This window comes from Protopterus annectens, chromosome 13.part0 (genome assembly GCF_019279795.1).
Source record: "Protopterus annectens isolate FY-2018-M chromosome 13.part0, PAN1.0, whole genome shotgun sequence".
NCBI classification, from domain to species: domain Eukaryota; kingdom Metazoa; phylum Chordata; order Ceratodontiformes; family Protopteridae; genus Protopterus; species Protopterus annectens.
In genome coordinates, this window is record NC_056747.1 from 813,858,033 (window position 1) to 813,870,587 (window position 12,555).

A 12,555-nucleotide genomic window follows, 5' to 3' on the forward strand; every position below is an offset into this window, starting at 1 on the left:
GATGTCATCAGTCTTTCAGGTTTGCCTGAATCCAGAATTCACTACGTAACCTGTTGAATGTTTGCATTTTAGTGTAAAACTGTTAGCTGTGTTGTAGTTATGTAGGAAGTTGAAGTAGATGTAGGTGGAGGAATTAAATTCCACATGGGGGATAGCCGTACATTCTTTTTACTTGTATCCCGGGTAAGACTTGTCCAGTTTAGTAATCCTCAGTGTGCTCCTTTCAACCCTGGGCTATGCAGTGCATGATGGAATCTTCAGGAGTTCTTATCACTGAGGAGGATGCAAGTCTGATCCCAGTGAGTGATTATTCACAGCTTTTCAGAGAAACTCCTGAAAGTGAATACAGTTCATGAGGGTGATGACACTTCCATATCCTACAAGTGAGTTGGGACATTGGGATTAAGAAACATATCAACATAAGTCGATGGCACCAATTTTGAACATCAAAACCTTTTAAGTGTGTGTGGAGAAAAGAAGTCCTCCAAAGACAGAAATTTCTTGGTGATGTGGTACATCAACACACAAGTGGGATTCATTTCTGTCTGTATAGAGTAGCATTGCAGGAATTATTTAGCTCAAGTCCAGTCTGACCCTGAGACACGGGACATACCATCTCAGGAGAAGACTTTGACAAGTTGAACAGAACATAAGTGGGCCACAGTGAATTGAGAGGCCAGGGACTGACTTGTGCATAGTTCACAACTTGAGCGGTGCCACAAAATTTTATTTGTTTGCTTTTCCAGAGAACAGACAGCTAAGCAAATATTGCACCAGGGTGCCAACATTAGGGCCCTGGATAATGTATACTGTCTCCATGTCCTTGGCAAATGTATTTCTCTATGCATTCCCTCCTTATATCTTGATCCCCCAAGATATTGCTTAAGATCGAGAGAGAGAGGAAGAGGACCAGGCAGACTTTGCTATAGCCATCCTGCAGAACCTTTTGACTCTAGCTGTTCCCAACATGCCATTTAAGCTCTAAGAATCTTCCCCAGAGTCAGTATTTCATGAGTGAAATATAAAAAACATAGTACAGTTGTGTTAGGAACTTACCGTAATGGTTATTAGATTGTGTTGCAGTGCTAGTGTACACACTACTTCCGTAGCATCTGTTTGATAATGTCTGGGTTGGAGTGAGTTCCCAGTCTGTCCCCTTGCATTTTTCCTCCTGAACAGGCCACCTTTTTCTCAGGATTCAGCCACAGCCTTTAGAGTGAGATTTTCGGGTTTGTCTTCATGATTTTCCACCTGGAATGGGTTAACCCTGGGGGTTATACTCTAGTCCTAGGGTGCAAACTGCACCTGTTAGGCCATGAAGGAGATAAAGGTGGTGCCTGCAGACACCTCTTTTTACTACCGACTTCAGCACATCTGAGAGTGTGGGAATTCACTGGAGCAGTAGGGAGAAGGGAGAAAAGCTCTGGAAATTAAGCCATATGGTAGGCTTCTGCAGGTAGGAATCTCAAGAGTTAGTACTACAACACTGAATTTACTTAAACATCTGCACTTATTGTCTGTTCCTGACACAACTGTATTTTCTCTTTGTTAAATCTTATGACTAAGAAGGGTCTTTATGTCCTGTTATTGCACATGCATGGTGGAGGAACCCCAGATGTTGGTTTCACTGTTGCAGTAATAACTCCTTGGAGTTTCCTGCTGTGGAAGCCCATGGCCAACTTGAATACCAGGCACTTTAATCCCTTCCTCTTGGCCTAGCAAATGCCCTCCCCTTTGGCAGGATATACAGAGGTGTTGGCTGTCACCATATTTTCAGTTCTTTTTGTATTTATTTCCCAGTGTCACTGGTCGTTCCAAAGCTAGAATTCTTATCAGCAGCAATAAGTACCTCTTTGGGGGATGATTCTTTCTCTGTCTGAATTCTATTAGATGTCAGTTGCAAAGTCCAAATCTTTGTCTAGTGTGTGGGAAACCTCCCTTGTTGGAACTTCCACATTGCCTTTACTGCCTGTGTCAAGAACATGACATTGACCAACTGTCCGAAGTGTGCTTATTTTAATTCCAGAACCATAAAGCATGGGGCTGAATCCTTGGAAAAAAGTTTAGATAAGTAAAGGGACCATTGTTGATTTTCTTGCACAGTGGTACTCGTCGGTCAGGCTGCGCCAGGTTTTGTCATAAGAATCAGCATCTAAAGACTTAAAGGGTTGCAGAAGGCAGTTGGGTGCCATCTGGCAGTCCATCCGTGCTTGTGATGGTTGGTGGAGCGAGATGCATTTGCAAGTCCCCTCCAATAGTGTGTCTGGCCTAGACATCTAACGAGTCCATTTTGGAGTCTGATATGCTCTCTGCCTCCTCGACAGGGCTGTGGGCTGAAAGACTTGGGGAATTGGCTAGCTCTAGGGTCAGTCTGTAGATCCCAGCTTCCAAGTTCTGTTTTAGCTCTACCTTAAGAGAGGGTGGTGTCACCAGAGTTTCAAAGTAATCCTCATTCGACAGCATCTCATGGCCAGCTGTCTGTGGCCTCTGATACATCCAGCTCAAGTCTAGACCGAAGGCCAAACAAAATAAGGCTATTTCCAACTTGCCTTAAACCCAGATTTCTGATTCCCAGTCACAGTAGGTCTACCTGACAGACAGGCTGGCTGAAGATATCATGGATTTCAAGTCAGCCCAGGTAAGCCCCCATGAAAGGATAGTCTGGAAAAGAAAAAGGGATGGGAGATTGCTAGTTGTTAAAAAAACAAGTTTAGTTTATTGGATTATAGTCAGTGGCAGAACATAGGATTTGTAAGTTTTATCAGGAATGCTTGATATTATGACTTCTAGAATTGTGCTCCCACACATGGTTTTGTTTGATCATACGCATTTTTTTTTAACATCTTGATTTTGGCATTGTGGTGTAGGCGTCTGGCCAGCTGAGTTTCCTTTGGTCTGTTCTAATCTTGGGTCACTTAGAATTACTTGTTTGTAATATTTAGAATTATTAACTTTCATAGCAGTTTTTCTTTACAGTGCCATCATCACAGTCTGTGGTTTGCTAATTTCATTTGTCAAACACTGTTAGCATAGGTTTGCTCCCTCTGTGTGGAGTCTGCATGTCTTCCCTGTGGTAGAGTGAGTTTTAAAGACGTGCAGGTTGTGTGTGTGTGTGTGTGTGTGTGTGTGTGTGTGTGTTCTGTGAAGGTTGGGTGCCGGGCTGGCAACATAACACCGTAAAAACACCACTGTCAGTCAATCTGCGGACCGGTGATCCACTGTGACAACCCCTAACTGGGAAAAGCTGAAAGACATTGCTTGCTTTTGTTAGTATAGATTTTCACAGATGACGTTTGATATCTGATCTTATAATAGTGTCAAAATGTTTAAAGTTGTTGGGTTCTTTTGCACTTCGAAAGCAACTTATTACGAGTGTAATTGCTGTGTTAACGTGAAGCTGGTAATGTTTTCTCCATTTCATCTTTTTATGAAGGGTTGTTTAAACCTCTTGTCAGTCGTATTCTCATCTGTCCTGTTTCAGTGGACTTTTGACATGGAGGCTGATGAAAATTTCTTTGAAGGTGTTGGTGCATTTGACATTTTGAAATATCTCCAAATTTAAATGTTTCATTTTAATCTCTTCCTTACAGTTGACTCTCGCTCTGCACAAAAGTGGATGAAGTTTTCTTCAGTTTCAGATGCATTTAATCCAGACAGCACCAGTCATCATGGTGGCAAAGTTCCCAGAAAACTGGCAAATCAGGTCGTTGACAGGGTGTGGCAGGAGTGTAATGTTAACAGAACCCCAAACAAGTATGTGTTGTCTGCTATTATTTGAAATGTATCCTAGGATTTCTTCCTTTTCATTAATGCTAAGATGTTTTTTGTTTGATCAGAAGATGATTGGTATTGTAGGTCTGTTAAACTTTACCATGTTCTGATAGAAATGCCTGGTCCAGTTGTAATAGGTTGGCAATTTTTTTTGTTTGATAACCTTATTGGTTAGAACTCCTTTAGTCAGGTACTTGGAATGGACTGTGCACGAGAACTTGTATATCATTACATAGTCCACAGTCCTTTAGATGTAGTACTGTAACACTTTAGATATAGTATGTTAATATACACTGTTATGCTTATCTTGACTTTTTGCCATTTTCCAAGAACAGTGATTGGACAGAATCAAAAGGTCTGACATAGGGGGGGAACCCCTTGATGGGTCAGAGTTTATCTTCACATTCCATTTCATCAGTTTTTTTCTGTCAAACTTTTGTTTCATGTGCATGAACAATTATTTTATGTACTGATGCAGTGCACAAAGAGAGAACCCCTAGATGTACTATTCTTGTGTTGCAGTATTCATAACCTTTGGGTTAACCTCCCCCTAGTGACCCAAACATCCGGCTAGTATCAAAAACCTTTGGTTAGTGCAAGGGATGTTGGCCATAAGGGTGCGTGTTCCCTAAAAGTGACATCTGCATGTACCTTCCCCAGAACCTCTGTGCCTCCAGTTGAACATCAGCTGTTGCTGCCATCTCAGAAATCGGATCCTGCAATTTAAAGACAAGTATCCCATTGGGGCCTTTTTCTTGTTTTGTTTTTGTCACTGCATGCCTGCCCAGGCTCACGTCATCCAGAAAAGGAAAGTGTAGGTGTGGACATCAGATCCCTCATAAGGACACCCGTTACCTGTGTCTGTTCTGCCTAGGACCCAACCACGACCATACAGCCTGCCCGATTTGTCGGGCCTTTGTCCCAAAGACTCTTCGTAGCCATTTGCACACCCTTGTTATCTGTCTAGGGAACCAACATCTCAAACGTCTTGCTCTTGGGATGGAAAGGCTGTACAGGCATACCATCGAGCCACTGAAAAAGGGCAAAGTTACCAGGCCTGAGCCTACTGCTACACCTCTTCCACCTGACGTTCTCCCTGTGGCCGAGGTGCACCTGGAGGAACGTACAGAACCAGCCAATCACCCCTTGCTTTACTTGGGGAACATGAAGGTAATTTTTGAAACAGCATTACTTCCAGAAGGGGTAACCTCCATTTGCCTTCACCACCTTTATCCTTCTGATTGAGTTTTTATAGTGGATGAGGAGGTCTAGAAGTGGTGTTCCTCCTTGGTTCACACCCTGGGTGGCTGTGTTTCACAGTGTAAGCACTGCCTGACCCCTGTTTTGTAGGGACAAAAACACGATCAGCTTAATCTGGAAAGCTGCCTTGGGTCACCTACTTGAAGCTTACTGTTAGTACTTCCCGGGTCACCCCTCTCCCTCGCCAGCAGATTTCTATGACCAAGGTGTGGGAAATGTTCTTGGTCTCATGATTTTTGAAGTGAAGTCTGGTACTTATCCTTGCAAATGTGGGATCTCACTTTTTAGAGAGCATGTTTTAATGCTACACTGCTAGTGTCCTTGGGTCACCTTCATGAGGCATGCCTCAATGTCCTTCAATTCCTATGTTGCAGTATTCTTGGTGTGGGATTTCCTGCCTTCAGGTGACTCATACGTCGGCTTTTATACAAAAGCTTCATCTTGGCTGTTGCAGCTGCGTGGGATGTCACATGTAGGGCCATAAACTAAGGACCCTATGTGCAACGTCTGCACGCACAATCCTCAGAACATTTCAGCCGCAGACTACTTTGCATCATATGATCGCTCTCCAGATGTCGGATCGACAATAGATTAGTAACCCGTTGGGCTTTTGCATTTCTAATATTTTACCGATCTTTCGCATTGCTTAGGCTTGGTTGTTGTAGTTTTCAGCTGATGTCAATGGAAAAAAAGAAAGTGCCAATGTGGGTGCCAAATTCCCCATAAGGACGCCCGTGATAAATGCGTTTTCTGCTTAGGCTGGGAACACAACCATAATGCCTGCCCTATTTGTAAATCTATTGTTCCTAAGACCTTACGTAGCCGCCTTGCAGCTTTAAGTCTTTACCTAGAAAATCAACACCTCAAAAGGCTGGCTGTCAGGATGGATCCTGCTTCGGAGGCCGCCCACGAACCTCCACGTAAGAAGGCCAAGATGCCTAGGCCTTCATCGCCTGTTGCCTTGCACCCGGACGCTCTGCCAACTGCCGATGTAGGAGTTTAGGAGCGCTTGGCGGCTCCATCAACCTCCCTCGTGGAGGCCGCTGCACAGCCAACTGGCACATCTATGAAGCTTTCTCAGACACCGCCTGTCTATGTCGAGGGGGAACCAGATTTGGTGGTTCCTTCGACCGGGATCCAGACCTCTGATACAGCCGCTGCCAAACCCGGCTCTAGACAGACTCCTAAGGCCACTCCGACCAAAAAGAAGCAAAAAACAAAACTCATTTATCCTGCTTCTGAAGCTCCTCCAGACTGAGGCCTTCACCTCTTTGCTTATGCAGGCTTTTATGGCCCTTTAGGCCTTCTGCCTCACCCACAACTACATTGCCTCTGCTAAGCCCTAGGCCTCCCTCTGCTTCTTCTATATCTATGGCTTCCCCTCTTGAGGAAGAATAGTATGAATCTTTGTATGCTTCCTCGGATGAATCCATCTCTCATGCATCCCAGGTTGTTTCTTCCAAGGAATATTATTCTCCTGATGAGGATTCTGTGGATGGGGATTCTCCACCTGAAGACATTACATTTAGTGAAACCATCACCAGAATGAAAGATTATTTCAAATGGGTTAATTCCCAAATGACAGAAACCCAAAAAAAGATACTTTGAACTGCTGCAAGTGGAGTCCCCCTCCCCTACAGCTGTTACCCCCTGTTCTTCCAGCATACTTGGATGCCTTTACTGCAGCTTCTAGAACAGCTGACTCAGCCTCCTGCACCTAAGTGCCCAGGACGCTTCTGCAAGGAGCCAGAGTAACAAAAATTCCTCCTAAAGCCACCCTTAGCTGACCCAGCAGTGATTGCCACTGCCCCTGATAAAGTCTAGGTTGATGTTCATCGTGTTTCACTGTTGCAGTCATTACAGTTGGGTTAGCCTGCTGGCAGGCTACCCGCAGTCGGCCCGAGTTCCAAAGTCTAGGTCCGGCGTCTGTTGCTGTCGCCTCCTCCCCGACGTCAATGCGCCAGGGGTATAAAAGATGCAGCAGACGCCATTTTCTTCAGTCTTTCTTGCCGTGCAGTACCCGAATCAAAAGCAGTTCGCAAGTGCCGGTCGGTTGACTCCTGAGATTTTCAAATTCGAATTTCAGATCCGAAGTCTTCATTAAAGCTAAGTACCCCATTGGGGAAACATTTTTCTTGCTCCAGACCGATGTCAGAAAAGGTTAATTGTATTTCTTGTGGGAAGCAAATGCCTCATAAGGATTTTCATTCTTACTGTATTCCTTGCCTAGGCCCTGACCACGACGTTGCTAGCTGTCAGTTTTGTGCTAGATTTAACTTGCACACTATTAAATGTTGGTACGATTTTGCATTTCATTACTTTGGCAGAAGATTCACATATATAATGCCGTCAGAACAGCCGACTGCCAGAGTTTATAAAAAGCGCAAAGAAAAAGAAAAGGACAGGTATCCGAGGTCCAAAACCGACAACGAGGCTTCCGCTAGGCCTATCGCTGGTTCTCAGTGAGGCGCTTTCACAGCCCCTGACGCCCGCTACCTCAGAGCCACAGGCCGCTTCCGACTCCCATGTGGAGCTGACTAGGCCACTGGAAACTCAAGGTATTGGACACTCGGAAACTATTCCTTCAGATGGGTTCTGAGCCGCTGAGCAGGCATCGGCTTCTGTGGGTGTTTTCAGGCCTACACAGTTATATGTGAAACCAACTTCAGCTTCAAAGGCAAAGACTAAAGCAGCTCTAAAGATAAAGAAACAGGTACAGCATTCTCCTGGACAGGCCACCATGCCTAAAAAACAGATGCTTAAAATGGCCGAAGACCTAATTACTTTGATCAGGGGTTCCATCCCACTCCTGATAAGAGGCCTAGGCAAGAGATAGAATATGAATCTTCAGATCAGGTTTCCATTTCCTCTGATTCCTCTTCTGAACAAGAATATTCTCTTCCTCCCTATGAGGATTCTGATGCTGAAGAATCTATCTCTTCAGCCTCTCCTCCTGAGGATTATTCTTTTGGGGAGACCCTGCATACTATGAGGGACCACTTCCACTGGGAGAGCCAAGATTACACAGAATCCAAGAAAAGGCTCGGAGACTTCCTTTTATTTCCTCAGCACAGGCCCCTTGCTATCCCTCCTGTTTTAGACATTGTAGATGTATTTTCAGAGTCCAGTCTGTCTCCTGACTCTCTACCACCAGCTCCTGTTAAGCCAGACAGATACTACAGGGTTCCTGATTCACATTAATTTCTTTATAAAAACCCTGCTGCTGACCCAGAAACTATCTCCCAGGGTCCCAAAGGGGTCAAGGCTTCCACTGCAAAAAACCCTATCCCCTCTGATAGGGATTCAAGGGCCCTGGACAGATGGGGGAAAAAGATTTATACTTTTGCTACCTTGGCTGTAAGAGCTTTAAATTGTCAGTTTCATATGCTTAAATATCAGCAATATCTTATGTCACTGCTTAAACAGAAGTTGTTGACAAATTCAGAATGTGCAGAAAACAAAGAAATGCAGCATTTATTGCATGCAGCTGAACAAGTGGGAAAGCATACTTTGCAATGTGGTTTTGATTCTCTAGAGGCCTCCTGCAGGACCGCTGTTACAGGTTCTGTCATTAGGAGGCATGATTGGTTAAAAGAACAGAATCTGCCTGATCATGTTAAAGCAAAACTATTAGATGCTCCATTACAGCATGATACCTTGTTTGTTGATAAAGCAGAAGAGGTGTTGAAGAAAATGGAGGACAAAGCTAAATCTATGCAAACAGTCAAGGATTTCTTGCAGGTACAGCCTCCCAGATTTAGCAGGAACTGGCCTACAAAGAATTGGTCTTTTCTAGTGTCAGACAGGCCACAAAGAGGCAGATACAGATGCCCTAGAGGCAGATCACAAACCCCAAGGCTCATACAGGCCTAAACAATGGGGTGCTTCTACCTCCAAAAGCAGAGAGGAAAAATCACAGCCATACAGGAAACAGCCTCAATGACTTTCCCCTGCCGGCAACAAGCACTTCTCTTCTGGCAGCCCCATTGGGGGGGAAACTAGCACTTTTTTCGCAAAATTGCCACATGATCACCCAGGACAAATGGGTCTTAAATATTGTATCACAAGGCTACAGGTTCCACTTTCACACCCTGCCAAGGCCAAACGGTATGCCAGACCTGCCACGCAATCAGTGGGCAGAGGCACAAAAACAAGTTTCATCCCTCATGGGCATGAGAACAATTCAGCTAGTACAACAGCAAGAGCAGGGACTAGGATTCTACTCGAGGCTATTCTTGGTGCCCAGAAAGGACAACGCCTGGAGACCAGTGCTGGACCTGTCTATCCTAAACACATTCCTGGATATCCCAAAATTCAAAATGTTAACTCTACAACAGCTTCTGCCCATGCTGGGCAAGAAGGCTTGGCTTGTTACTTTAGACCTAAAAGAGGCATACCTGCATGTCCCAATCAGACAGTCATGCAGAAGATACCTCACATTTATAGTTGGCTCAATGCACTACCAATTCTCTGCACTGCCCTTTGGCTTATCTGCTGTGCCCAGGGTCTTCACAAAATGCCTGGCAGCAGTAATTGCATTTTGCAGTCGGAGGAATACAAATCTTTCCTTACTTGGACGACTGCCTTATTCAAGCAGAGAACAAGGACATTCTACTACAGCATCTGGCATTTATAAAAAGATTACTAACAGGTCTAGGGTACACAGTAAATGAAAAGAAATCAAAACTCGTACCCTCTCAAGAGAGAATATTCCTGGGTACAAGCTTAAATACAACTGCCCAGATGGCTTATCTCACGCCAGACAAACACAGACAACTGACTACTTATTTCAAAATGTTGGCAGCAAAGACCCAGTTATCTGCAAGAAAAATTCTGCAGGCTTTGGGCTTCATGGCATCCTGCATTCTACTAATTCCATATGCAAGACTGCATATGAGGAAACTTCAATGGTATCTAAAAAGTGTTTGGACTCAACATTGCCACAGCCTGGAAACAATAATTACCCTCATTCCATGCCTACAACAGGAGTTTCTATGGTGGGCAAAAGCCTGTCACCACAACACGGGACAGCCATTCACTTTACCCACAGCCAGGCAGACATTGACAACAGATGCATCAGATTATGCCTGGGGGGCCCATATGGCAGGAAGATGTATTCAGGGCACATGGTCCGCAAGTCAAATGCATCTACATATCAATCAAAAAGAGATGCTAGCTGTTCAGAATGCCCTGACAGCCGTCAAGGATCTACTTCATCCAGGACAACTACTGATAGTCAGACAATACTACAGTCATGTGGTACATAAGCAGGTAGGCACACATTCCTACCCCTTCTGCAGGCTAGCCATGAACTTGTGGGACACAGCATTGACTTACCAAGTATATCTGCAAGCACAATTCCTGCCAGGAAGGACAAATACTCTGGCAGCCGAACTAAGCAGAAACCTCATGGATCCCCACGAGTGGAAATTGGATCCACAAGTCTTCAGCATGATAACAAGGAACTGTGGATGTCCGGACATAGACCTATTTGCCTCCCCTCACAGCTACCAACTACAGAGATTCTGCACAAGGACTTCTCACAAGCAAGCATGGAAAGTGGATGCTGTGTCTTTCAGCTGGAAAAACCTAACAGTATATGCCTTTCCTCCTTTGCCTCTCCTCCCCAAGGTGATACTCATGGTCAGACAAGAGAAACCAAAAATTATACGGATTACCCCAGACTGGCCCCGCCAGCACTGGTACCCAATCCTAAAGAGCTTGTCTCAGTGCCCAGCTTTGGACATTACCTCAGATTCCGCACTTATTGACCCAACAAGACAGTCAGATACTGCACAGCCAACTCACGACCTTAAACCTGGCAGCATAGAGGATAATGTAGCCATTCAAGACACACCTCTCTCTAAAGCAGTCATGGATGTTATTTTGGAGGCCAGGAGACCTAGGGCCAGAAAATCTTGTGCAGAAAAATTGAAAATATTCTGTGCTTGGAACCAGGCACAAGGTATTGACACAATTGTTCCAAATATTCCTCCGATTTTGCAATACTTAACTGAGATGCTTGATAAAGGCCTTTTCTTTTCATCAGTTCATCATTTCAGCCACTTACAATACAGAACCACCTATTTTTTCTCATCCATTACTATGGCAGTACTTCAGAGGGGCCAAAAACATAAGACCTCCAAGGAGAGCACCAATACCTGCATGGGACCTCAACTATGTCTTGGAAAAACTCACACTGCCTCCGTTTGAGCCAGCCTCTGTTGCTGATATAAAATTCTTATCCTGGAAAACAGCTCTGCTCCTAGCAATAACCTCTGCTAGACTAGTCTCGGTTACAGGCACTCTTGGCTGTGGAACCTTTTATCATTTTCCATCCTGACAGGGTTTCCCTGAGGACAAACCCTACATTTATGCCTAAGGTAGTGTCCAGTGTGCCCTTAACCAAACAGTTCATTTGCCTACCTTTTATCCAAACCCACAGAATAAGGGTGAGATAATTCTGCATTCTTTGGACATTCACAGGCAGTTAAGCTTCTACTTGGACAGAATCAAAGCTTTCAGAAAGACTGAACAACTTCTAGTGGCATATGCTGCAGGATCACAAGGAAAGCCTATCTCAAAGCAGACTATTTCAAAGTGGATAGACCACTGCATTCATTTCCGCTATTCACAGCATGGCAAATTAGTGCCTAAGGGCATTTGGCCACATTCAACCAGAGCAGCAGCCACTTCAGCAGCCTTCCTCAGAGGAGTACCAACCAAAGACATCTTAGAGGCTGCAACTTGGAGTTCATTGTATACTTTTACAAAGCACTATCACTTACCTCTCTACTCTAAATCCAGGGCAGGCTTTGCCACTGCAGTTCTGCAAGGCCTGATAGCCTGTCTTAAACAGCACCGGCCTCCCAACCTTAACTTTGGGATTCAACCCAATTGTAATGACTGCAACAGTGAAACACTATGAACATAGTACAGTTTTGTACCTACCATAAATGTAGATGTTTGAGTGTATTCACTGTTGCAATCCAGGTTACCCTCTCACCATCCACCTTTTCCTTTGCTGGGACTTCTCTATTCTATACAACCTATGTGGTGTATTTGCTTGTAGATGAAGGCAAAGTTGTTTTTTGTGCATGCATGCTTATTGGCATAATTTAGCCTACCATTTTAGGGGCACCTGACATCTGGGGCAAGAAAAACTGAAGAAAATGGCGTCTGCTGCATCTTTTATACCCCTGGCGCACTGACGTCAGGGAGGAGGCGACAGCAACCGACGCCGGACCTAGACTTTGGAACTCGCGCTGACTGCGGGTAGCCTCCAGCAGGATAGCCCAATTGTAGTGACTGCAACAGTGAATACACTCTAACATCTTCATTTATGTTAGGTACACAACTGTATTTTCTGCCTCCCTATTGAATACGGATAAAGATAGCAAATCCATGGATAGGATAGGCAAGAAGGTGTGCACTACCTCCACTTAGGCCTTCAGAGCCATTAACTATCAAATACACATGACCAAGTATGATCTGGACTTAATATCCCAAGCCACCTCTATGCTG

General features: G+C 44.6%; 1 protein-coding gene across 1 annotated transcript in view; it reads left to right on the top strand.

Moving 5' to 3' along the window:
* The window catches only part of MED13 (mediator complex subunit 13), a 3,555,174-nt gene that overhangs the window by 1,732,006 nt on the left and 1,810,613 nt on the right, over positions 1 to 12,555 (top strand). Inside the window, exon 7 of the mRNA XM_044054535.1 lies at positions 3,591 to 3,753. Within this exon, the coding sequence (XP_043910470.1) occupies positions 3,591 to 3,753 (163 nt within the window). The remainder of the gene's footprint in view (positions 1 to 3,590; positions 3,754 to 12,555) is intronic.